The sequence below is a fragment of the Dasypus novemcinctus genome, chromosome 24 (genome assembly GCF_030445035.2).
Source record: "Dasypus novemcinctus isolate mDasNov1 chromosome 24, mDasNov1.1.hap2, whole genome shotgun sequence".
Lineage (NCBI taxonomy): Eukaryota > Metazoa > Chordata > Mammalia > Cingulata > Dasypodidae > Dasypus > Dasypus novemcinctus.
The window spans coordinates 52,837,969-52,865,678 of record NC_080696.1 but is presented as its reverse complement, the minus strand read 5'-3'; the positions used below and the strand labels follow the sequence as shown (position 1 = coordinate 52,865,678).

General features: G+C 44.2%; 1 protein-coding gene across 1 annotated transcript; it reads left to right on the top strand.

Annotated features, from left to right (window-relative positions):
- Positions 1-181: 181 nt before the first annotated feature.
- ZNFX1 (zinc finger NFX1-type containing 1) lies at positions 182-27,710 on the top strand. Its single transcript, XM_058287201.2, is given in 15 exon segments — positions 182-448; positions 3,239-3,395; positions 6,673-8,481; positions 12,890-13,021; positions 14,401-14,549; positions 15,264-15,413; positions 16,750-16,864; positions 17,787-17,815; positions 17,817-18,035; positions 19,347-19,486; positions 20,530-20,684; positions 21,072-21,217; positions 23,054-23,164; positions 23,501-23,596; positions 24,285-27,710. Coding segments are annotated over 14 exon segments (5,751 nt in total). The 5' UTR covers positions 182-448; positions 3,239-3,334; the 3' UTR covers positions 26,724-27,710.

Sequence of the window (27,710 nt, the reverse complement as noted above, 5' to 3'; positions counted from 1 at the left end):
GCGCCTAGCCCCGCCCCCTCCCCTACACGCCGGGTCCCCGGCCTCGTCGGCCTCGCCGCCATGTCGCGCTTCACACGCACCAAGCTGTCCGCCGGGGCCTCGCTCCTCCCGGGCCGGCTGAAGCCTGCGAAGGCCTTGGGCGCACTTAGCCCGCCCCCCGCGGTCCCCTCCCCTCGGCCGCGCCCGCCGGAGCCCGCCGGCGCCGCCGCCAGGGCGAGCTGAGGGGACGCCCGCCAGCCCCCCCGCCAGCCCCCCCGTCGACCCCCGCGCTGGCCCCCCTCCTCCTCCCGGCCCCCCCCCCCGTTTCCTCGCCCCGCCCACTCCTGAGGGGAAGGGAAACCGAAAGTGCGCGGCGCCGGGCGGGTCCGCGGACCTGCCTGGGCCCGAGCCCGAGCCCGAGCCCCATCCCGCGCCGGAGCCCGCGGCGGCGAGGACGCTCCAGAGCCGGGTGAGTGGCCCGCGCCCCGCGCCGCGGCCCCGCGCCGCGGCCCCGCACCTGTTCCTGCCCTGGAGCTGCCCCCGGCGCCCCGACCTGGTTACTCCTCGGCGCCCCAGTCTTCTCAGCGCCCCACGCCTCCATCATCCACCTCAGCGCCCGGGTCTTCTCCTCAGCGTCCCCGTCACCTCCTCAGCCCCCCGCGCCTCCACCACCCCTCTCAGCCCCCACTCTTCTCAGCCCCCCGCGCCTCCACCACTCTCCTCAGCCCCCACTCTCCTCAGCCCCCCGCGCCTCCACCACCCCTCTCAGCCCTCTTCTTCTCAGCCCCCCGCGCCTCCACCACCCCTCTCAGCCCCCACTCTTCTCAGCCCCCCACGCCTCCACCACTCTCTTCAGCGCCTCCTCTTTTCTCGGCCCCCCGCGCCTCTGCCACCGTCCTCAAGCACCCCCGTCGCCCCTCCCCCACCCATACCCCTGCCACCCTCCTCAGCGCCCCCATTGCTTCCTCGGCCCCCCGCGCCTCCACCACCCTCCTCAGCCCCCACTCTTCTCAGCCCCCCACGCCTCCACCACTCTCCTCAGCGCCCCCTCTTTTTCTCGGCCCCCCGCGCTGCTACCACCCTCCTCAGCGCCCCCGTCGCCGCCTCGGCCCCCCGCGCCTCCGCCACCCTCCTCAGCGCCCCGTCGACTCCTTAGCGCCTCTGTCACTTCTCAGCCCCCAACGCCTCCATCACCTACTTCAGAGCACCCCTGTCGCCAGCGTCCCCATCACCTCCCCTCTCCTCCTCAGTGACCTTACCACCTTCTCAGCACTTTCATCGTTTTCTCAGCACCCAACGCTTCTGTCATTCTCTTCAGCACCCCTTTCACCTCCACTGCCCTCGGTGCCCCCCATCTGCCTCCCACCCCATCATCTTGTCCTGGCTCCTACACACAATCTCTACCCTCACTTTCTGCCACAGCTACCCGCTTCATCTACGTTGGTCCTCACCTATCATCTCATTCATCCCCAGTCTTCTACAGAGCATCCTTAGCACCCAGGACTCCCCCATCTCTATTCCAAATCCCCCCCTCCCATTTCAGCAAGTCCTCCCCTCCAGCTGGGTTCAGCTCTCACTGTCTTCTCGAGGCCCTCATACTTCAACTCTTCCCCATCTGTCCTGCCACTCCCCATAATGGCACCTTCCTTCATGCCACCACACATCCCTAGCTCTCCCTTGACCCAGTAATGTTTCCATCAGGACCAGGTGGGCTCATACATGCCAGTAACTCCTCAGCCCTTTCTTTCATCTTCTCAAGACCCTAGAGAATTCCCCCCTGAAACCCAGTTCCTGTCTCCTTGCTTTAATCTTTCATTCCACCCTGGTGATTATCTTTCTTCTCTAATTCTCATCGGTATACCAGCTTAACCATCACTGATTTTCTTCTTTCTGCCCTTTCTTTTCCAAAGAAACACACTTTAGTCTGCTTTTTCATGGCATTTCCTGTTCCTGTCTTCTCCTCCCTCCCTTCCCTTGCCTATTTCTTCTGATATTTTTTCCTTGTTTCTTTTACCCCAGAAAATTTTAGTGTTTGGTTTTTTTTTTTAGTATTTTTCAAAAAGGGGAAGAAGGAATTTTCCTCGCAGGGAATTGAAAAAAAAAAAAAAGCTAAATATTGAACCAGCACATGAGACCTGGGTTTGATAAGATGGGGGAAGAGACTCACCAAAAACATTCCCAGAGGGAAGAAAAGGGGCTCCCTTTCTGATCAGGGTAAGAGTTAACACTCCTATAATGCCAGGCTTCCTTTCTGATCAGGGTAAGAGTTAACACTCCTATAATGCCAATATCTATTCAGAGTTTCTCAACTATAACATTTTAAAACTCGGACAGAAAAACCCCATTCACTGAGAACTCTGAGACCTACTCTTTCCCTAGACCATTCAACCCACATGGTGAGTATGAATTGAATTAAAAAGTTCCCTTAAAGGGACTTCCTTTTCCTCTTATAGGACTAGTATTAAAAATCATCAAGACAGAAAAAAGAGAAGGAAAGAATTGTAAATTTCTAACTGGTCATGGGAAAATAGCACCCCGTAGATACAAAGCCTTTTGTTTATTGAAACATGTAATTTCTTTCTCTTGATTCAGTAGAGCAGAGGGCTTAATCAGTTGGCTGAGTTCCAAAGAGTAGGATAAGGATAACTGCTCACTAATTATTTACAAACCACAAAATACTATAAATTATATACTACTATATAATATAAATATTAGATGGAATGGTGAGTACATGGTTGTGGATTTTTAAAAATTGTGCTCCTTTTTGTCTTGGCAACAGCATTTGTCTGCTTTATAGGAAGAGGAAAATGAGAACTAGCAACTGATTAAGCAACTTGGCTAAAGGAATAAACCATATAGTAGTTTTGAATAGGAATGATGTCATTCCCTCTACCCCAAGAAATCACAAGGGTCAAGGAGGGGGAATTTGATCCCTTAAAATCACCTAGATTGTGAATTTAATGTTTACACCATAATTGAGCATTCATAGAGCTGCCCACTTATGCAGTGCAATCTCTGTGGGGAATAGATGTAGCTCAAGTGGTTGAGTACCTGCTTCCCACGTACAAGGTTCCTGGTTCTATCCCAGTACCTCTTAAAAACAAACAAACTAAAAAAACCAACTCTCATTGGGAAGTGGATGTAGCTCAGTGGGTTTAATCCCCAATACCTGCTTTTAAAAAAATTCCTTAGTTAACAAGTAATTAAAATTTAGAGGCAGGAAGGCTGACTTGCTATCACTTGGGGTTTTTTCTGTTAGATGCTGTGTTTCAAAGGCACTGATAACTCTCAACCTGTACAAATTTCCACATAACTAAAAGTAGGGTGAACAAGGAGGAATTCAGGTGATTCAGACATGGAAGACAGAAGAGCTCGTCCGGAGGCCAGGCCCAGGAATCCCCATGCCAACCGCAGAGGTGAGCAAAGTTTCCCATCTAATGGGAAGGAAATACTAGCAATAGGAGATTGAAATTGAGTTTTCTAAGAATGTGCAGGCCTATCTCTCAATTAAAGAATGGCTTATTCCTTAGCTAAGCATGAGTGAGTCTGAAAAATAGACAGCCCTACCTTTTTCCTAAGAGAGCTGATAAATCAGTTTAATTCACTTTAGCAAAAGACAGAGTAGTGCTATACAATAGAAATATAACATAAGCCAAAAATGTGACTTTTAATTTTCTGGCTAAAAAAGTAACAGGTGAAATTAAGTTTTTTAACTTTAAATGCTCATTTAATAAAATTCAATATGTTTTATTTAATGTATTCAAAATATTGTTATAATTGAATGATGCAGTAATATATTTTATTATGTTTAATAATTTTAATATTTTATTTACCTCCAGATACTCAAATATTATTATTTCAAGAAGTTATCAATATTTTAAAAAACTAATGATATTTAACTCTCTTTTTGTCTTTAAAATCCAGTGGGTATTTTCCACATTTCATTTCAGACTAGCCACTTTTCAGGTACTCAGTAGCCTCATTTAACTAGTGGCTATGTATTGGGCAGCACAAGTGTAGAATCCTATTCACCATTGCAAAGTTTGTTCAAAAAGCATCACTCTGCTGCAGAGATTGTTCTGTTTGCTCAGAGCTTTCTAAAAGGAAACAACCAAAGAGAATCCTGCTTTTCCCTAAGTTTTTAACATGTCATTTGAAATTTAGCTGTGGAACAAATGAGAAAGAACCTTGGAATTTTATTTCATGAGTTAATGAGTGTTGAAAGAATGAGAAACAGTACAATTTTCCATTCTACAATTTTCTGTCAAGTTTTCTAATCAGATCAAAATATTAAAAGTAGAACTTTCTTCATGAATTATTTCTTCTGATATTATGGAAGTTTGAAAAGTAGATTAAGAGTAACAATTATAAAAGTTTAGAATTCATTTTACAGCATTTATTTTTGCCAATTATTCCTTGATGTTGTCACATTGAAATTTTCTCTACAGAGTACAAAACTAGGGGGGGAATTACATAAGCAGATTAGCATTTGATGTCATAAAATGGCACAGCCATCTCAAATATGTGCATTTGAAGCTTTCATAACATTTTTATCATCAGATTATTGCATACAGTCTAATTTTATTTGTGTTTTTTTGCACATTTTTTAATCCCCTCCCCCCCTTGCTGTTTTTTGTGTGTTGTCTGCTCTCTGTGTCCATTTGCTGTGCATTCATCTGTGTCTGTATTTATTTTTATTTATTTCCACCCCTGTCTTGTGGCTTGTTTTGCTGTCTGCTCTTTGTGTCCATTCGCTGTGCGCTCTTCTGTGTTTTTGTTTGTCTCCCTTTTTGTTGCATCACCTTGCTGAGCGGGCTCTCCACGTTGCTTGTGGGCTGAGCGTTCTCCACGGCGTGCTGGTGAGCCTGCCTTCACAAGGAGGCCCCGGGACCCCGAGCCCCCCATGTGGTAGACAGGAGCCCAACTGATTGTGCCACAGCCGCTTCCCAGATTTTGTTTGTTTTTAAAATCTCCCAAGTCATTCTGCCTTGTTGGGTGAGATCCAGAATCAGTTTTAGAGAAAAGAAAAGTGAAAAAATTGAACCTTTGGGTATGTTGGCCATCACTCATACAATGTGTGGCAGGTCAAGGAAGATTAGTTTGGCTGCATCCACAGGGTGATGTTAGCTTTCTTGTGAGTGCTGGGTGTGACTCCCCCACTTCTCCCTCCTATATGAAGGTTGGTAATAGAGAAGTACCATGTGAATGAACTGATGCTGCAGAAAGGAGCAAAACTTGGTTTCATTTTTCAGTTTCCTGAAGTAAAACTTGAGTTTCATTTTCTCCTTTCCTCACAATCTATTATGTAAAAGCATTTTGGTAAACTATAATCCATGTGATGCAGCAGTGCTCCAAAGTGTATTCACCAAATGCAATGAATGTGCCACAATGATGAAAGAGGTTGTTGATGTGGGAGGAGTGGGATGGGGTGGGGTGTGGGGTATATGGGAACCTCTTATATTTTTTAATGTAACATTTTTTGTGATCTATGTATCTTTAAAAAACAATTACATTAAAAAATTTTTTTAAATACTGCAAAAAAAAAAGGTCTTGGTAAGGAAAGCCCCACTTCCCCCTTTGCCATGTAAACTGCATTTGCTGATGTTTGGCAAAGTTCAAGTAGCATTTCCCTTTATAGTTTAATCCTATTTATGTCTCCATTGCCTGTGACATAATTGTTTAATGTCAGAACCATGACTCTGGAAATCAATAGAGTATTCCCAATAGAAAATTATTACTATTGTGACTAGTAATAGCTACCATTTACTGACAGCATTTTATGCATCTGATACTGTACCAAGCATTTTTTAAAAAATATTTCTTTTATTTATTTCTCCCTACCCCCTCGTTGTTTTGCACTTCCTTTGTCTGTTCATCTTGTTTCTTTAGGAGGCACCCGGAACTGAACCTGAGACTTCCAGTGTGGGAAGGGGGTGCCTAATTGCTTGAGCTACCTCCATTTCCTGCTTTGTTGTGTCTCTTGTTATGTTTTTCTTCTTGTATTTCTTTTTTTTTTTTAAGATTTATTTATTTATTTCTGCCCCCCCCCCCCATTGTCTGTTCTCTGTCCATTCACTGTGTGTTCTTCTGTGTTCGCTTGTATTCTCACCAGGCGGCACTGGGGATCCGTGTCTCTTTTTGTTGCATCATCTTGCTGCATCAGCTCTCTGTGTGTATTGCACCACTCCTGGGTGGGCTGAGGTTTCATACGGGGTGGCTCTCCTTACGCAGGGACCACTCCTTGCATGGGGGGCATCCCTGTGTGGGCTGGCACTCCTTACACAGTTTTTCCAAGATTTAGAGCAGGAGTGTTTGACCCTGAAACTCATGTTCTGACTACTGTTTTGTATCAGCAAGAGACTAGAAATGAACTAATCTTTCTGACCCTCTGAAACTAAAGTCTCAGCTTGTGAGGATTAAATTATATACTGTATGTATGATTCTCTAGGATATATTAGGTACTCAAATGTTTATTTCTTTTCCCCCTTTGTACCCTTTGAAAAATAGTATTTTTATAAAACTACAGAAACAACATCAGTCTTTATCTTCCACACCCTTGATAGGAAAACTTTTTTTCTTTCCAAATCAGAGCTCCTTACTTTTTTTTAAAAAATGAGAACATGTTTATTGTTGTCCTAATAGTTTTTCTTGCCTGTTGATTTTGTGCTCACCCAGTGTTCCTATTGTGTTCAGGCCCTGTGGATGGAGAATTACCACCAAGAGCTAGAAATCAAGCCAGTAACCTGCCTGTCAATGCTCTCAGAAGAGGAGCCAACCAACCTGCAAGGCATCCAAGGGCCAACAATCATTCTGTTCCTTGTCAGCAAAGGGAAGAGAGGTTTAGAGCCATGGGCAGGAACCCACATCAGGGAAGGAGGAACCATGAAGGGCATGCTAGTGACGAAGCTAGAGGTCAAAGACGTGGTCAGGAGAATGACACCAGGCAGAGAAACGGCAACCAGGATGGAAGGAACCATAGACCACCAAGGCCCAGTGAAAACTTCCAGCAGTGGCGGATCCCTCAGCAGAAGCCGGCAGAACAGCCACAGCAAGTGAAGAGATTGGGCTACAAGTTCCTAGAAAGTCTTCTGCAGAAAGATGCATCTGAGGTGGTCATTACACTTGCTACAAGTTTAGGGCTGGAGGAGCTCCTGTCTCATTCCTTCATGAAATCTAACTTCCTTGAGCTCATTTGCCAGGTTCTTCGGAAGGCTTGCAGCTCCAAAATGGACCGGCAGAGTGTTCTCCATGTGCTGGGTATATTGAAGAACTCCAGATTCCTCAAAGTCTGCCTGCCTGCTTATGTGGTAGGGATGATCACTGAACCCATCCCTGACATTCGAAACCAGTATCCAGAACACATTAGCAACATCATCTCCCTCCTCCAGGACCTTGTAAGTGTCTTCCCTGCCAGCTCTGTGCAGGAAACTTCTATGCTCATTTCTCTCCTGCCAGCTTCTGTTAATGCTTTAAGAGCCTCTGGTGTTGACATAGAGGAAGAGACAGAGAAGAACCTAGAAAAGGTGCAGACCATCATTGAGCACCTGCAGGAAAAGAGGCGAGAGGGCACTTTAAGAATGGACACCTACACTCTAGTTCAGCCTGAGGCCGAAGACCATGTTGAAAGCTACCGGACCATGCCCATTTACCCTACCTACAACGAAGTGCACTTGGATGAGAGGCCCTTCCTTCGCCCCAATATCATCTCTGGAAAATATGATAGTACTGCTGTCTATCTGGATACCCATTTCCGACTCCTAAGAGAAGATTTTGTCAGACCCCTACGGGAGGGCATTTTGGAACTTCTCCAGAGCTTTGAAGACCAGGGCCTGAGGAGAAGAAAGTTCGATGACATCCGAATCTACTTTGATACCAGGATTATCACCCCTGTATGTTCCTCAACAGGCATTGTCTACAAGGTGCACTTTGACACAAAACCACTGAAGTTTGTTCGCTGGCAGAATTCCAAGCGATTACTCTATGGGTCCTTAGTGTGCATGTCCAAGGACAACTTTGAAACATTTCTTTTTGCCACAGTGTCTAATCGGGAACAGGAAGATCTCTGCAGAGGAATTGTCCAGCTCTGTTTCAATGAGCAGAGCCAACAGCTACTAGCAGAGGTCCAGCCCTCTGACTCTTTCCTCATGGTAGAGACAACTGCATACTTTGAGGCCTACAGGCATGTCCTAGAAGGACTCCAGGAGGTCCAGGAGGAAGATGTCCCCTTTCAGAGGAACATTGTCAAGTGTGACTCTCATGTGAAGGAGCCAAGGTACTTGCTAATGGGGGGCAGATATGATTTCACCCCCTTAATAGAGACTCCCTCAGCCACTGCAGAATCTTTGAGGAATGCTGAAGGCTTGAGATATCTCAGAGTTAATGTCTTAGACCCCAGTCAGTGGCCCTCAAAAGAAGCCCTGAAGTTGGATGATTCCCAGATGGAAGCCTTGCAGTTTGCTCTCACAAGGGAACTGGCTATTATTCAAGGACCTCCTGGAACAGGTAAGATAGAAAATTTTACAGAGCACATTACATCTGCCCTACGAGATAGGTAAGAGAGGCTTCACTGTAAGTTCCTAAAACATCTCATTTAGAACCATTCCCCTGAGAATGGTCATCAAACTTCTTTATGAAATAGCCGCTCATAGTATTTTCCTATGGGGACCCATTGTCATGCATAGTAATAGACCAAAATCACAAGATTAGAAAATACTGCTAGAGGGGAAATGCATTATTTCTGCTTTACTGAAGCAAAATCATTAGTTTGATTTTATATTTTATATTTTTATTTATTTATTTTTGAGGTTTCAGGGACTGGGAACTGAACCCAGGGCCTCGTACATGGGAAGCCATCACTCAACCACTGAACCAGATTGGCTTCCCTAAGTTGATTTTTTATTTGTTTTGCTTGTTGTTTGTTTTTTGTTTTTTGTTTTTCCAGAAGATACTGGGAGCTGAACCCAGGACTTCCCATGTGGGAGGCAGGTGCACAACCACTTGAGCTATATCCGCTGTTCTATTTTTTTTAGATTTCTTTATTTCTCTCCCCTTCCCCCGGGACACCCCCCCGTTGTCCGCTCTCTGTGTCCATTCGCTGTGTGTTCTTTGTCCACTTGCATTCTTGTCAGCGGCACCAGGAATCTATGTCTCTTTTTTATTGCATCATCTTGCTGTGTCAGCTCTCTGTGTGTGTGGCGCCACTCCTGGGCAGGTTGCGCTTTTTTCACATGAGGCGGCTCTCCTTAAGGGGCGCACTCCTTGTGCGTGGGGCTCCCCTACATGGGGGCACCCTTGTGTGGCATGGCACTCCTTGCACACATCAGCACTGCGCAGGGGCCAGCTCACCACATGGGTCAGGAGGTCCTGGATTTGAACCCTGGACCTCCCATGTGGTCGACGGACGCTCCATAAGTTGAGCCAAATCCGCTTCCCATCGCTGCCCTATTTTTTAAATTTTAAATTAAATATCAAATATATAATAATAGCACTATGTGTCAAGCACTGTTTTATGTATATTGACTCATTGCATCATCACAACAGCCTGTGAAGTAGAAATTATTATACTAATTTTACAGATGAGAAAACTAAGTCAAAGAATGGTTAAATAATGTGTTGAAACTCACATGGCTAGTAAGTGACAAACGTAGGACTTGAACTCTGGCAGTCTGCCTCCAGAATCTTGATTCCTATCTACTACACTTCTCATGGAAATATACCTTCCTACCTCCTTAATACCCACCACTACCACCACCTTGTGCCGTTCATTAATCCTACTCCACAGCAGTAATCACTAGTAGCAGTTTAAAGCGTATCTTTCCATATGTTCTCCAAGGCTGAAACTGACGCATCTGTGTGTATATATATCTTTGTATATGTTTAAATATGCGCACACGGGGAAACGGACTTGGCCCAATGGATAGGGCATCCGCCTGCCACATGGGAGGTCCGGGGTTCAAACCCCGGGCCTCCTTGACCCATATGGAGCTGGCCCATGCGCAGTGCTGATGCATGCAAGGAGTTCCGTGCCACGCAGGGGTGTCCCCTGCGTAGGGGAGCCCTACACACAAGGAGTGTGCCCCGTAAGGAGAGCTGCCCAGTGCGAAAGTACAGCCTGCCCAAGAATGGCGCTGTACACAGGGAGACCTGACACAGCAAGATTACGCAAGAAAAAGAAAGCACAGATTCCTGGTGCCGCTGATAAGGATAGAAGTGGTCCCAGAAGAACACACAGCAAATGGACACAGAGAGCAGACAACTTGGGGGTGGGGGGAAGGGGAGAGAAATAAATTTTTTAAAAAACAATTATTTAAAAAATAAATATGCACGTGTGTGTGCACACACATTTTCTGATTTTTTTAAATAACAAATGGGATCATGCTCCATATATGGGTCTATAATTTTCTTTTATATGGACGTCTTTGTCCACATTACAGTCATATTTGGTAATGTATCTCATTCTTTTGTTGTGTTTGCATAGTGTTCTAGGGTACAAATATAACCATAATTTTTTTTTTTGGTATTACATGCAGCCTGTAATATGTATCCATTTATCTATATCTATGTGTGTGTTTCTTTGGGTATTCTACTTATTATTTGTGTTTTTTCCCTAAAAGTAAGAATTTACACTAATAGCCATAATAGGTACTGCTAAATTACTGCCCAAAAAGTACTCTCACCAAGAATGAGCTAGTGTTTCCATTTCCTTATATCATTTCTAGCAGTTGTATTTTTTCAATTGTTTTAGCTTTTGCTGCTCTGAGAGGTTAAAATTTGGGGCTCATTATTAATTTTAACTTTACATTTTAATAAAAAAATGGTTCCAAAAAATTTAAGTGCCTGTTTCCCTCCTTCTCCCATCTCATTCAGTTCCCTTCCGTGGAGCAATCAGTGTTATCAGTTTCCTGTGTATTCTTCCTGAGATATGCTATGAATATTCAAGAACACATATTTACATTTATTTAATCCTTTTTTTAACCTAATATGCTATAAACACTGTTCTGCACCTTGCTTTGCTCTATCTCTTGTTTCATAGATAGGTCTCATTGTTTATGACTGCATACTATTCCATAATCTATTTAACCTGTGCCCCTTGAAAGGTTCACTACTACAAACAGTATTTTGATGAATAGCCTTGTTTGTGAGTTGTTTCCCACATGAACAGAAAATATCTAGACGAGAAGTAATTGGTGGAATGAATTGTGCATTTGCAATTTTATAGATATTGCCAATGTGTCCTCCAGCGATATGTATCACAGTGGTTTAATTTGTATTTCAAGAACAAGGTTGAATATCCTTTCTTGTGTTTATTGTCTGTATTTCTGTTCCTGTGGGTTGCCTTTTTGTACTCTTTGTCAATATTTCTGTTGATTTGCTTCTTTGTCTTATTGCTTTGTAAGAGCTGTTTATGTCTTCAAGACCCTTTTTTCTGTTATGCATGTTACAGATAAATTCCCTTATTGTTATCACTTGAATTAGGACTTTTTGGCTCCAACTATAGAAATCTTTTGGTCTAGCTTAAAGACACAACAGAGACATAGCTACTAGGCAAGGGCCTACCTGTGAGTATTGGGGGGGGCGGTAATAAAGGGAGTTATTTTGGGCATAGAAATAAAAAATTTAAGGGATAAATGGAAGGAAGCAGAGGGAATAGAATAAATAGTAAATTAGAAAGGTTTTCCTTCCTATAGAATATCCTTATCCATCCAGTCCTCTAAACAGAAACCTAGGAGTTACCCTTTTCTGCTCATTCCCCTCCATAGCCAAACCATTGCCAAGTTCTGATCAGTTTTACCTCTGAAACTTCTCCCTAGTTTGGCAACTTATCTCCACTGCTGAATCCAGGCCTCAGTCTTTACTCACCTAGAAGATGGCAGGAGCCTCCCAACTAGTCCACCCCCATTCCCTCTTGCCCACTCATAAAATCAGTTGTCACTTCTCCAGGGAAACCTCTGTCAACCTCATTGACTACGCCAGAAGCACAGTTGCATGCTTTCTTGGTACCATATATTTCTCACCACATTTATGATTTTATGTTTATGTTATTAGTTATTTTTCTCCTCTGTAAGATGATAAGGTCCAGCAGGAGAAGAACCATGAGCATTTTGTTTACCATTGTAGCTCTAGCACCTAACCCTTTTAAATATTTGAAGCAGAAAAATGAAAGGAAAAATTACTTATCATGCTATAGTGAAATACTTGATTTTATTGTATATCTCATGCAACCTTGAGTTTTGGGGGATAGTGACTGTCTTAGCCTGAAACAATGTAAGAATTTAGCAGTTTGCAGACTTAATTAGTTACTACATGGCCAATTATTAATAAGCCCATCACTCTGACTTCCAATGCTGATTTCTATAATGAGTTTTTCCCTCTCGTCACAAAGGCAGTTCTACCATGGTAATATAAAAAGCATTTCTAGAGAGCTTACCATTTGAGATTGGACACAACCTGTGTGTCTATCAATAGGGAACTAACTAAAAAGTACCATATGTCTGTGAAAAAAAAAGGATTCTTTTTATGTATAGAGAACTGCATCTGAAATACATTAAGTGAAAAAAACAAAATGTAAAACAATGAAAATAGTCTGCCACTATTTCTGTTAAAAAAAGAAAAAGGGAAGACTAGCAAAAGAATATATATTCATATTTATTTGCTTAGAAAGACTGTCTCTGGAAAGTTATACAAGAAACTAATATTGGTTGTTTCCAGAGAAAGGAATAAAGTGGCTGGGGACAGAAGTGTAAGAGGGACTTTTCATAATATGCCCACTCTGCTTCTTGGGTTTTAAACCATCTAAATGAATTACCTTAAATTTTTAACATATGCATTTGCTATAAGAAGTTAATTACTACTTTTAGAAAATCTCCAATTTTTTTTTTTTTAACTCTCATTCTTTTTCTTTGTTTTCTAGGCAAAACCTATGTGGGTCTAAAAATTGTTCAGGCCCTTCTAACCAATGAACCTGTTTGGCAAATTAGCCTCCAGAAGTTCCCTATCTTGGTTGTATGTTATACTAATCATGCCTTGGACCAGTTTCTGGAAGGTAATGTCTGTAGAAAAATTGTTCTCTATCAGACATTTATGTTTGAATTTGAAATGATATTATTAGCAGCTTCAGTAGCTTTCTGTTGCTCTCTGAATAAAATTTTGCAGTCCTACTTATGAGCTGCAAGGCTGTGTGTGATCTGCTCTAGCCTAACTCTGAATCTCATCTCCTGCCGTTTTGCCTTATTCTCCCTAACTCTAGACACACTGATTGTTTTCAGTTCCTTGAATTCCTCCAGCTTCTCCCTTGGTCCATGTTATTTCCCTGCCTAGAATGCACTTTTTCCCTCTCCTCCTCCCGCCATCTTGAGCTCATCCCGCCTGACTGGCTCCTACATTCCTTATGTCTCACCTTAAATCTCTCTTCTTCAGGTGAACTTTTCTTCCCCTAGACAAGGCTACGTCCCCCTGTTGTATTTTTTCTTTAGAGACTTAGCACATATGTAATGAATTATTTATATAATTTATGTGTCTTTACTCTAGACCGTAAACACTATGAGGGTCAGTCATGTTTCATGCTGTTTTCACATTTCCTGGCATATATTAGGCATTCAAAAACTATTAATTGCATGCATGAATGAATAAGTATATGCTTTTTCTTCTGCTTTGAATATTATTTTCCATTCTTCTCTACCCTCGTACCATCAAGATAAATCGACCTTATTCTTAGAATCTCAACTTAAATAACAGAGCCTCAAGAATTAGCTCTCTGCCATCCAAACTAGGTGAGGTAAAGTCCCCTGATTATGTATACTTATAGCATCATGTTCTTACAATATTTAATGTAACTATCACTATTCTATTTTTTCTGTTAGACTATGAAACATGAGGACAAATCAGGAGCTGGGTCAGTGTTTTGACTACTCTGTCTTCAGAACCTAGCACATGCCTGTGCTTAATAAGCAATCAGTAAATATCTATAAAATGAGTGATGATATATAACATTTACCGAGTGCTTACTTAGTGCTAGGCCATAAAGCTAAGAGCTTTAATGATACGTTCTCATTTATCCATACTATAATCATGAAAGAGAGGGATTACTGATTCCAGATCACAAAGAAACTGAAGCTCAAGTTAAGTACCTTGCCCAGGTTACAGAGCAGTAAGTGGTGGAGCCAAGAATCGGGTCCCCAGTTGTCTGATTCCAAAGCTTGTGCTCTTAAGCAGTACACTTCACTGCTCTGCAGGTCTTTTCCTCTCTAGGGCCTTCTTGCTCAGTGAATGAGGTAGATTTCCTGTAAGCACTAGTTTGTTCCCTAAGGGTAGTATGCAAAAAGGTCCAGGGACCAGCTGAGACTAGCCCCAAACACAACTAGCACCTGAAGAGAACCCAGCCTAGCTCCTCTCATCTCTCCCATTCTCCACGTTGCTCTACAGGCATCTACAAGTGTCACAAGACCAGCATTGTGCGGGTGGGTGGAAGGAGCAACAGTGAAATACTGAAGCAGTTCACCCTGAGGGAGCTGAGAAACAAGCGGGAATTCCGCCGCAACCTTCCTATGCACCTCCGAAGGGCCTACATGACTGTAAGTCCCAGCTTCAGACTATCTGACGTAGCTCAAGGGAGACTTAAATAAAATAGCACTGGCTTTCTGGGTAGGCAGTCTAGGATAGATGTGGAGGCTTCTTGTCAGCATTCCATTCTGCTCATTTCATGGTGTTACCTTTGCCCTCTTTATCCGCAATGAAAAATGGAAGAGGGGCACACATCCCTCTCACCTTTCTGCCCAGGGCCTTAAGTCTACTTCCTCAGACCACTCACATCATCTGTAATTATATCTCATTGGTCAGAAATTAATCAGATGGCCAAATATAGCTGAAAGGGAGCCTGGGAAATTTCATCTTTTAGCTGGGAAGTAATGTGCTCAAGTAAAAATCTGAGTTATTACTAAGAAAAAAAGAAAGAGTGTCTATTAGGAGGTTAGAATTCTCTGCTAAAATATCATTTGTCTGATTCTCTGTTGGCTTGTTTTCTTTTTTTTTTTTTTTTTTTTTAATTTTTTTTTTTGGGGGGGAGGAGGATTGTTTCCTTTTCTTACTGATTGGTAGGAGTCTTTAGATAGCAATCCTTTCATTTCAAGACCACAGTAATGTGCCTTGGAAAATTGGTTTGTTGACTAGTACATTTGGTATTCTTCCTTCTTGCTACTCCTGTCTTAGCTTTGTTTTCCTTCAAGGCAGAAACTGAGTTTAGGGGATGATGATGTTTCCTCATCATTTCTTTTCTCTGTTCTTGGCAGATCATGACACAGATGAAGGAGTCTGAGCAAGAACTTCATGAAGGGGCCCAGACCTTGGAGTGCACCATGCGCGGTGTCCTGCGGGAACAGCACCTGGAGAAATACATATCCATTCAGCACTGGAAAAGCTTGATGAATGGACCAGTACAGGTACAGGTTAGGCTGGGTAGGCAAGTCTCTCTTTTGCTCAATACCTGGGAGGAGCCCCCAACTGGAGCATCAATCCAAAGCTTTAACTATTTAACCATCATGCAAAAAGTTCACTTTTGTAATGAGAGCCAGTCATGTGTTCTGGTCAAGAACAAGATTCTGGAGCTAGCCTGCTAGGTTTGAACTCTGGCTTTGCGGCTACTAGTTGTATAATTGTGGGCAAGTTTCTTCATTTTTCTGTGCCTGTTTCTTCTTTTATGAAGTGGGGGTAATAGCATTAAGTCGAACCATATGAAATTGCCAATATTTGCAGATTTGACTTGTAAAACCTGCAGTTTTGTATGGATCAACTTAATTCTTATCTGATATTTGTAAATTACTTAACAAATTATAAGTGTTTGTTAAATGAAACAAAATCATAACAAGAGGCATCCTAGCATAGCTTGGGATCCTAGCTTGAGAGTTGACAGTGGCTGGCCAGGAACCCAGTAAAATGGTAGCTCTATTGTCCCTGGGTTAGTGATTTCTGGGGTTACAAGACCAAAGGCCTGAAGGAGTGACTCAAGTCATATAAATGAGTGAAGCAGGCTAGATATAAGATATTAGCAAGTAGAGGGGACTGTGGCAAACTGGAAAAGGGGTAACAGTAACCTAGCTCCAGCCATTCGTTGCCATTCAGGAATGCAGGCCTATTGTACCATAGTTTCTTATTTTGTCAAGAGAAGCTGAAAATTTATTTTTTTTATTTTTATTTTTTTAAAAGATTTATTTATTTCTCTCCCCTTGCCCCCCTTTGTCTGCTCTCTCTCCATTCGCTGTGCGTTCTCCTGCGTGCACTTGCATTTTCTGGTAGAATTGGGAAAATGCATCTCTTTTTGTTGCGTCATCTTGCTGCATCAGCTATCTGTGTGTGCAGCCCCACTCCTGGGCGGGCTGCACTTTTTTCACATGGGTCAGCTCTCCTTGCACGTGGGACACCCCATGCAAGGGTGCCCCTGTGTGGCACAGCACTTCTTGCACGTGGCTGCACTGCGCATGGGTCTGCTTACCACACGGGTTAGGAGGCCCTGGGGATTGAACCCTGGACCCTCCATATGGTAGACAGATGCTCTGTCAGTTGAGCCACGTCCACTTCGTGAAATTTTATTTTTATTTTTTGAAGAAATACCCCAATTTCAAAAATTCTATGTGAGCTGTATTTAATGTTTCATTTGCCCAAGGGGTGCCAAAATTTGCAACCTCTGAATTTTAAGGGAATTGTTTTTGATCTTGAGAAGCCCTGCCTTCACACTGGTTGTCATGAAAATCTCATGGCTGACCCTTCTTCCTTCCTTAGGATACAGAATGGATTTGCTTCCAGGGCTGGAAACATTCCATGATGCTAGAGTGGCTAGGTCTGGGTGTCAGTTCTTTCACCCAAAGTGTTGCTCCAGCAGGGCCTGAGAATACAGGTAAGAAGCACATGTCTACCTAGAATCACTTCTTAGGGTACAATATGTTAAAGACCAGAACAGCAGGACTTAAAAGTAATTCCCAGAATATATAAAGAACTGAACTAGAAACTAGGGAAACTAAACTACAAGAGATGCTATTACATACCTATCATATTGGCAATTATTAAAGTTTGGTGTAACCTGGTATTGATAAGAATGTGGAGTAATGGGAACTCTGATACACTACTAGTGAGGATATAAATTGGCACAATGACTTTATGATGGCAAGAAAACAGAATTCAAATGTCCATCAACATTTGTACAAGGGATGACTATTATGGTCTATTCAGATAATGAAATACTGTATGCAGTGAAAATGAATGCGTTACTGCATATACAGCAACATTGTAGACTAATCTCAAAGACAAAGACTTAGGGCTGATTAAAAAAAGGAAGTTACAGAGAAATATATACAGTATAATTCAGTTTATATAGAGCTCAATAATAGTCAAAAACAGTCAATGTATTGTATATACACACTCATACACAGTATATATGGTACAATTATTTGAAAAACAAAAAGCAAGGGAATAGTATACAAAATTCAGGTTAGAAGGGCCACAAAGGTCTACAAAGAAACTGGTAATTTTCTCCTTAATTGTGTGGTGTACTCTAAATTTTCATTTTATATATTTGCATTATCCTTTAAATTTTATATACACAGTGTTTCTTTTATGTATGTTTGACATTAAAGAAAACCTTTTTAAAAAGGCCACATGCATATGATGTTTAAAAATTCAACAAAAAGGTATATAAGGAAACCTAAGTCTCCTCCTCACAGGTAACCACTTAAACCTTGAAATGCCTTCATGCATCTGAGCTCCCCCATCCTTTGGCCTCAGAAGTCACCATCCCTGTTCTGCCTGCTTTCCTCCTTTAGCCCAGGCAGAAGGAGAGGAAGATGATGAAGGGTGAGGAGGAGGCTTCACTGATCGAGATCGCAGAGGAGGCTGATCTCATTCAAGCAGACCGAGTGATTGAGGAGGAAGAGGTAGTGAGGCCCCGGCGGCGGAAGAAGGAAGAGAATGGGGCAGTTCAGGAATTGGCTAAAATGCTTCTGGCCATGAGGCTAGACAACTATGGCCCCGGTACAGCAGCTGGTCAGGATCAAGGCACAGGAGAGTGGGAGGTAAACTCACTTCTTTGTGGCCCGAAAGCCCTAACAGAATGGGAAATGGGAGGTCAGTTATTACTGCCAAGTGGGTAGGTGTTAGACTTTGCTGAGACAGTCCTGAGAATCTGCCCATCAGAACCAGAGCCCCAGCCTCTTGATATACACACATGCACTTACTCCATTACAGTATACTCTGCCTCAATCCTCACAATTAATATACCCATTTTTTACCACTTAGTCCTGGTGTAAGATAATTCCAATCCCCAATGATATAAAAAATAATCACTCTTTAGAGGGAAGGAAGAAGCCACCTGCTTTTTAGAGCAGTTATAGGTTTAACAGAAAAATTGCACAGAAATAGTTTCCATATATCTTTCTTCTTCCCCCCGCACACGGCTTCTCCTAGTATTAACATCCTGCATTAGTATGCTGCATTTGCTATCATTGATGAACCAATATTGATATTCCTAGACACAATTTTTACCTGTCTCCTGGCTTTTGAACCTAATTACTTGGTTCAGTTAACATCACTATAAGTGATTGGGGGGGCGAGTGATTGGGGGGGCGGGGTGCATCATCATGGTCCCAGTCCTTGGAAGCATAGGTTGAGCATCTCTGCCATGTGGCCTCGGGAGATTCGTTTGTTTTTGAGGAAGGTAGTCTATAATGTCATAATGTGATGGCATCCATCTTGCATGTCATTTTCTCTAAAAACTCATGGCCTCAGACTCAGCAACAGAGCCAGAAGAGAGCACATTCTCCTAAATGAGGCCTTTCAGCCATTTGTTAAAGGTGACATGTTGATATGATGTCATTAAGACCATTTTAGCAGGCCCTCTGCTGAGACCTGTGCTGGGCACCAGCTGCTGGACGCTAGTACAACATTCAGTAAGACAGACCCTCATCCACCCCCTGCTTTCATGACACATGTGTTTTAGGAGTGAGAAACAGACTGTGGCAAAAATATATTCAATGATAACTAGTGTCAGTACTGTTCTAAGCGCTCTTTATGTATTTGCTCCTTATTCCATTATTATTATTCCCATTTTATAAAGGGGGTGTTGAGGCACATAGAGGATAAATAACTTGCCATAGGTCCCACAGCTAATAAGAGGAAGGGTTAGGACTTTGAACCAGGCAAAAAGGGTCCAGAACCCTTGTTCTTAGCCATCCTGCAATGGAAACATCTTTTGGGAGAGTGTGATACACTTGAGAACTCATCAAAGGTAGCAGCACCTTTTTTATGTGCTCTGGCCCGCACCTCTGGTATAGAGCTGGGCCCACCTCTGCTTAGACGGTGATCCTGGCTGGTGTTGATGTTCACAGACCCAGCGCAACCAAAAAAAGAGAATGAAGAAGAAAGTGAAGGTTGAACTTCGCAAACTGAACACCATGACTGAGGCTGAGGCCGGAGAAATCCAGGATGTGTGGCAGCTGGACCTGAATTCTCGCTGGCAGCTTTATAGGTACTATGCTCATCCCCCCCCAGCCAGTCCATGTGATTTCCCCAAGAGGTCCTTTTCTGTTCCTAGAATCCACTAGACCTTCAACAATATTAACTAAGTATTGATTGAGCACTGCCGTGGAGCTAAGTGTTAGGGATGCAGCCATTGGATGAAACAGATCCTTGCCCTGCTTTCATGGAGCTTAGAATCTATGCATGGAGACAGATAATCATATAATTCCACAAATGAAAAGTTAAAAATGGTCATAAACACTAAGAAAGAAAAGAGTAGGGAGTGCTAAGAACATTGACTTAGGACATGAGCTGTTCTGAGGTATCCAAGAAAGTGACATTGGAACCAAGATTTGAAACTTGGACTCTTCAGAACCAAGATTTGAAAGACAAGTAGGCATTAACAAGACTAGTAGGGAAGGGGCAGCCGATGAGGAAACCACCTAGGTAAATGCCCTGAGATGGGAGAGAGAATGGCCATTTGAGAAACAGAAGGCAGCCAGCATGACTGTGGCATAGAGAAAAAGATGGAAAGTGGTTCAAGATGAGTTCAGAGGGCAGGCAGGGGCCAGATCATGCAGGGTCTCGTAAGGCTGAGGTGAGCAGTGTGGATTTTATCTGAAGAGGAGCAGAAAGCCATTAGAAGGTCTTACAGAGAAGTGACATTATCTATTTTGCTTATAAAAAGTATCCTGGATGCGCTATAGAGAACTGGGGAAGGGGAGGCATGGCTCAAGACAGGAAGAATTCATGAGAAATTCTGTCTGAAACTTTTGTAGTTCCTTGCTCTCTTCCTGATAGCTAACATCTTTCTTCTGTATCACCCTCATTCTTAGTTCCTGAGCACATTCGTATATCTGCACATTTCTTGTTGGGCATTTTGGACTCTTGGGTCTCTGTACATCGCGGTCTCTCATGATCCCTCTCTCTCCATGGCTTGTAAGCTTCTCAAGGGTCTAGGATCCATTTCATACACAGGGCACACTGAAGGGGATTCCTCCACCATCCCAAAGAGAATGTGGCTCCCTCTTTCTGGTTCTTCCCATTCTCCAGGCTGTGGCTACAGATGTACCAGGCTGACACCCGCCGGAAGATTCTCAACTATGAACGTCAGTACCATACATCAGCAGAGAGAATGGCTGAGCTGAGGCTCCAGGAAGACCTGCATATACTTAAAGATGCCCAGGTCGTAGGGATGACAACCACAGGTAAAAAAATATGCGGAAACTGACATGCTCTAAGTTCACTCCTACTACCAAGCTCCTATGACATTATCTAGGACAAGTAAAAAGAAACTTCATTAGAAGGTTAGAGAAAAATACCATGAAAGACTGATGAAAGTAACCTGTATTCAGGGAACTGTTGTGAAATTGACCCATTTGCTCCTGCTGAGTTTAGTACCCCAACAGCGACTAACTGGGTATGATTCTTTCGAGACCACACAGCACTCATTCTCTCATTCAATAGTCACTACTGCCCAGGGTGAATATGAGGGTTCAATTGTCACCTACCGGTGTCAGGGAAGGCACAAAAGGGGTTTTCAAAGGTTTGATAGGTCAGCTCAGAGGAGTATCTTTTTTCTCTCCTGACTTGAGGTGCTGCCAAGTATCGCCAGATCCTGCAGAAGGTGGAACCACGGATTGTAATTGTGGAAGAGGCTGCTGAAGTCCTTGAGGCTCACACAATTGCCACACTGAGCAAAGCTTGCCAGCACCTCATTCTGATTGGAGACCACCAACAGGTAAAGCAGAAGCCCCTGAAAGAAGAGCTTGCTGCTGGGTTGGGGGTCGGGGGTAGCATCAGACAGGAAGACCTTTGCCTCTCTGCTTCAGTGGATCTCAGTCATATTAGTGGCTTATCTGTGATTTCTCTTTTCCTTCCCTACCACATACAATCCAAGAACATGTGCTATTAGATTTGGTGCATATTTTAGAGGTACCACCATCTATTTCATCTGTTCACTGGCTACTTTCCTAGTCTACCATAGTTTCTTAAGTGAACTATTGCAATAGCATCTCCCTGGTCTCCTGCTTCCATTTTTGCCACCTTTTTTTTTTTTTTTTTTTTTTTTTAAGTAAATCAGATCATGTCACTTCCTGGCATAAAACCCTCCAGTGGTTTCCTGTTGCTTTTTTTTTTTTTTTAGGAGGTACCAGGATTGAACCCAGGACCTTGTACATGGAAGCACGTTTCAACCGCTGAGCTATATTTGCTCCCCAATGAGAGTTGTTTTTTTCATTTGTTTTTAGGATGTACCAGGGATGGAACCTGGAATCTCATACATGGGAAGCAGGCACTCAGCCACTTGACCTGCATCCACTCCCCACCCATTGCATTTTTTAAAATCAAGCTTTTTTTTTTTTTTTAATTAATTTATTTATTTATTTCTCTCCCCTCCCACCCTGGTTGTCTGTTCTCTGTGTCTATTTGCTGTATCTTGTTTCTTTGTCCGCTTCTGTTGTCAGCAGCACGGGAATCTGTGTTTCTTTTTGTTGCGTCATCTTGTTGTGTCAGCTCTCCATGTGGGTGGCGCCATTCTTAGGCAGGCTGCACTTTCTTTCGCGCTGGGTGGCTCACCTTACGGGGTGTACTTCTTGCGCATGGGGCTCCCCTACACGGGGGACACCCCTGCATGGCAGGGCACTCCAACATTGTGCATGAGCCAGCTCCACATGGGTCAAGGAGGCCTGGGGTTTCAACCGCGGACCTCCCATGTGGTAGACGGATGCCCCAACCACTGGGCCAAGTCCGTTTCCCTAAAATGAAGCTTCTTTCATGTGGTCTACAAAGGCTGTTGCGACTGGGTTTCAGTGTGTTTCTCTGACTTCATCTCATACATTCTCTCCTTTGCTCACTGTATTCTCACCCCCTGCTTCCTCTCATGTCTTGCTTTTTGAATGACTGGACCTTTCGTCCATGAAATATCACTGTTCTCATTAACCTATCTAAAGAACCCCCATCCCCAGGCTTTTTTTTTTTTTTTTAACCCCCCCCCCCCCCCCCCCCGTTGTCTGCTCTCTGTGTCCATTCACTGTGTGTTCTTCTGTGTCTGCTTGTATTCTTGTCAGTGGCATTGGGAATCTGTGTCTCATTTTGTTGCGTCATCTTGCTCCATCAGCTCACCGTGTATGTGGCGCCACTCCCGGGCAGGCTGTACTTTTATTTTGCATGAAGTGGCTCTCCTTACGGGGCGCACTCCTTGTGCGTGGGGCTCCCCTATGTGGGGGACACCCCTGCGTGGCACAGCCCTCCTTGTGTGTATCAGCATTCATGTGGGCCAGCTCACCACACAGGTCAGGAGGCCCTGGGTTTGAACCCTGGACCTCCCATGTGGTAGGCGGATGCTCTATCCGTTGAACCAAATCCACTTCCCCCCAGGCATTTTTATATCACCCTTATTTTATGTCTATATGGCCCTTATCACTGGTTATCCTTAGCATGTCAGCACTTAGAACAGTACCTGTCACATAGGAAGTGTTTGAAAAACATTTGTTGGGTGAATTAGTGGATGGATGAATGGATGGATACCTGGCTAAAATGTTTTCAGTAGTTTCCTCAGCCATGTTTCTCTTCTCAGCTGCGCCCCAGTGCCAATGTGTATGATCTGGCCAAGAATTTCAACCTAGAGGTGTCCCTCTTTGAACGACTAGTGAAAGTAAACATTCCCTTTGTCCGTCTGAATTACCAGGTAAGAATATGGGTCTCTGTTGTTAACATATGCCCAGGAGAAGGCTCCTGGGAGGGAGCCTGCCAACTGCCAGCAAGAGAGGTCTCATGAAAATAAAATGGCTTTATTAGTGAAATGATTTTGTCAAACTTACCTTGTTGTATACTTGCTCTAAAACACCATAGGATCAGCCTGTGTTGAGTTTTTATTGGTGGAGGAGCTGTTTACATTCTGCACTTTCTTCCTGTTGTTCTTTCCTAATGTTAATCTCCAGTTTTTCAACCAGCAACCTAGTCATTAGAGAAGTTGTCCATTTATCCCCTGCACGTTTCTAATGACATATGTGTCTCGTTCCAGCACCGCATGCGCCCTGAAATTGCCCAGCTTTTGACCCCCCACATTTACCAAGACCTGGAGAATCATCCCTCTGTTCTCAAGTATGAGAACATTAAAGTGAGTCTGTATTAGCTGATCTTTCCCTGGTGTGTCAATAACCTGGGAGGCTCTCTTTTCCTCAAAATGAAATGGGATTTTCAGAAGGGAACAGAGCCAACTTTCAAAAAGCTAGTTATTGGGAGGAGGTATAATGTGGAAGTTGAAAATACAGACCCTGGGTTTTTGAATCCTGGCTCTGCCAGGTAATAATGTGTGTGTAAGTTATATACTTTAGCAAGTTTTATACAAATTCTGAGCATCAGGATCTTCTTTGTAAAATGAGAATAATGGTTCCTACTCCATTACATTATTGTATTAAAGGAGAAAACACATATAAAGCAGTAAGTGGTGTTCAGTACAATAGCTGCTCCATTGTCGTCATCACCATAGCTCTTACCTGTTTTCATAGGCTGTCCTGGTTGCATTATCGATGGCTACTTTAAAGTTTAATAATAAAACAAGTATCTGGAAAACTAAAATAACGATAAATTCTTTATCCACTTCATTGTTTGCCATGGCCCCAAAACAAAGCACATGGTTACTAACTGATGATTGTGATATGGAGTGTACAGAAACCATTCCCAAGTTCTGCCTCTGGAGCAGGGTCAACTTTTTTCTGTGTACAGGAGGCTGATGCATGTTAAGATAGGAAGAAAAAAACTTGCATGGGTAAATTTTCTAACATGTCTCTTCTTTGCCTTGACAGGGGGTCTCTTCCAACCTTTTCTTTGTAGAACATAACTTCCCTGAGCAAGAAATCCAAGAAGGCAAAAGCCACCAGAATCAGCATGAGGCTCGCTTTGTGGTGGAGCTGTGCAAGTACTTCCTGTGCCAGGAATACCTGCCCTCCCAGATCACCATCCTCACCACCTATACAGGGCAGCTCTTCTGCCTGCGCAAACTCATGCCTGCCAAGACATTTGCTGGTGTCAAGGTCCATGTTGTGGACAAATACCAAGGGGAAGAGAATGACATCATCCTCCTCTCATTAGTTCGAAGCAACCAAGAAGGCAAGGTGGGGTTTCTCCAGATTTCCAACCGTATCTGTGTGGCCTTATCTCGGGCCAAAAAGGGGATGTACTGCATTGGGAACATGCAGATGTTGGCCAAGGTGCCTTTATGGAGCAAGATCATCCATACCCTTCGAGAGAATAATCAGATAGGCCCCACACTCCGGCTGTGCTGCCAGAACCACCCTGATACCCATACTTTGGTATCCAAAGCTTCTGACTTCCAAAAAGTGCCCGAAGGGGGCTGTAGCTTGCCCTGTGAATTCCGGCTGGGCTGTGGGCATGTTTGCACTCGTGCCTGCCACCCCTATGATTCCTCACACAAGGAGTTCCAGTGCATAAAGCCATGCCAGAAGGTCATCTGTGAAGATGGGCACCGGTGCCCCCTTGTTTGCTTCCAGCCTTGTCAGCCTTGTCAAGTGAAGGTGCCCAAAACTATTCCTCAGTGCGGCCATGAACAAATGGTACCTTGTTCCATGCCTGAGTCAGATTTCTGCTGCCAAGAGCCTTGCTCCAAACTCTTGAAATGTGGGCACAGATGCAGCCACCTATGTGGTGAGGACTGTGTGCGCTTATGCTCCGAAATGGTCACCGTGAAACTCAAGTGTGGGCATAGCCAACAAGTAAAGTGTGGAAATGTGGAGGATCTCAAGTACAATCTGCCGGTGAAGTGCACCACAGTGTGTGGCAGTATCTTGGACTGTGGGCATCCTTGCCCTGGCTCCTGCCACAGCTGCTTCGAAGGGCGCTTCCATGAGCGCTGTCAGCAACCCTGCAAGCGCCTGCTCATCTGCTCACACAAGTGCCAGGAGCCATGCATTGGTGAGTGCCCGCCCTGCCAGCGGACCTGTCAGAACCGCTGTGTCCACAGCCAGTGTAAGAAGAAGTGTGGGGAGCTGTGCAGCCCCTGCGTGGAACCCTGTGTCTGGCGCTGCCAGCACTATCAGTGCACCAAACTCTGCTCTGAACCCTGTAACCGACCTCCATGCTATGTGCCTTGTACTAAGATGTTGGCCTGTGGCCACCCTTGCATTGGTCTGTGCGGGGAGCCATGCCCCAAGAAGTGCCGTGTCTGCCACCGGGATGAGGTTACCCAAATTTTCTTTGGTTTTGAGGATGAGCCCGATGCCCGCTTTGTGCAGCTAGAAGACTGTAGTCATATTTTTGAGGTGCAAGCCCTGGACCGCTACATGAATGAGCAGAAGGATGATGATGTTGCCATCAAGTTGAAGGTTTGCCCTGTCTGCCAGGTACCCATCCGCAAAAACCTGAGGTATGGAACCAGCATCAAACAGCGGCTGGAAGACATTGAAATCATCAAGGAAAAGATCCAGGGCTCAGCAGGGGAAATTGCAAGCAGCCAAGAACGACTTACAGCCCTGCTGGAGAGTAAGACTATACTCCACCAAGTACTTCCTGAAGACTTCTGGATGCTAAAAGATAAGTTGGCCCAGAAAAATCTGTCAGTAAAGGACCTGAGCCTTGTCGAGAATTACGTCAGCTTCTACGATCACTTGGCCAGCCTGTGGGATTCCCTGAAAAAGGTGCACATTGTAGAACAAGGCCCTATGGAAACTCGACTAAACCAGGTCCATGAGTGGCTAACAAAGAAGCGCCTTAGCTTCACCACCCAGGAATTGGGTGACCTCCAAAGTGAAATCCAGAGGCTCACATACCTCATGAACTTCCTCATCCGCTGTAAGATGGCAGCGGGAAAGGTGAGAGGTGATATAGCAGAAGAGATCTACAATGTCCGGGAGATCCTCGAGAGACCGTGTAAGTTCACCCAGGAGGATGAACAGCTTGTGCAGCAAAAGATGGAAGCTCTGAAAGCCTTCCTTCCCTGCTCTGGCCTTGGTATCTCTGAAGAAGAGCGAGTACAGATTGTCAGTGCTATGGGTTTGCCTCGTGGCCACTGGTTCAAGTGTCCCAATGGCCACATATACCTGATTAGCGAATGCGGGGGAGCCATGCAGAGGGGCACATGTCCTGACTGTAAGGCAGTGATTGGAGGCATAAATCATACTCTGGAAAGAAGCAACCAGCTTGCGTCTGAGATGGATGGAGCTCAGCATGCTGCCTGGTCTGAAGCCAACAACCTGATGAACTTTGAGGAGATCCGGAGGATAATGTAGGAAGATGGCACACCGTTGCCTTTTGCTCTGGCCACCACATGGCTGGGATCAGCTCCCTTACGAAGGAACTAAAGTTCGTTTATTATTGTTCTTTAGTCTTTGCACCTATTTAAGGATCCACTTTCAGGGCTTGCCCACATTTGTTTATAAATTTACCCCTGCGCTAGTATAAGCACTTTATCTCCAGAACTAAGAGCAAAGTTAACAGATTTCTCCATTTTTCTCTTTTGCAAGTTAGTGGACAGACTCCCTGGAACCTGTCTAGAGCTTCCATCTAGGGCTACCTAGTGGTATCTCTGGGTCCTGACTCAGTCAGGTGTTTTCTCCGCAATGCTGCCAGGGCACAAAGTTAAACAGATTTTCTTGCCAGGCCTTAACTTGCAATCTTAACTTTCATTCTAATACAGGCCCAGAGTTATGATCTACCTGTCCTTTCAAGTAGCACAAGAATCCCTCCTGCCCTCTGACCCAGTTACATGTTCACTGAGAATGGGAAAAGTGTGACCACCCATCTGGGGGCTTATGTAACAGGCCTAGGCTACCTAAGAAGTGATCCCCTCAACCTTTTCCTTTGACTTGGATTTCGGAATGGAATGGTCGAGGCTGCTTTGCCTGCAGGAGAGGTTCACTAGCAGTGCTGTTCCCCTTAGGTCCTGAATAGAACTAAATTCACATTCAGTTCCAGCAGCACCTATCCAAAGTATGACCTTTTGTCCCAACACCCTCTCCCACAGCTTTTGCCTGGGGCAGGGTTAGCATGCCAGCAGCTTCTAGCAGGTCCCAGACCCACATGGGAAGCCAGCCCCCGAGGCCTGCTGCCTGCATACACATTCCCTCAATCCAGGTTCCCTAGAACACTTAGGCATCTCAGGTCCTTTCTAATGTTGGTGAGAAAAAGTCCCTTTCCTATGTATGCATTCCCTTTTTTGTCTTTACTATGCACTTTAGCCTATAAAGCCAATTAATAAAAATGATGATTGAGAAAAA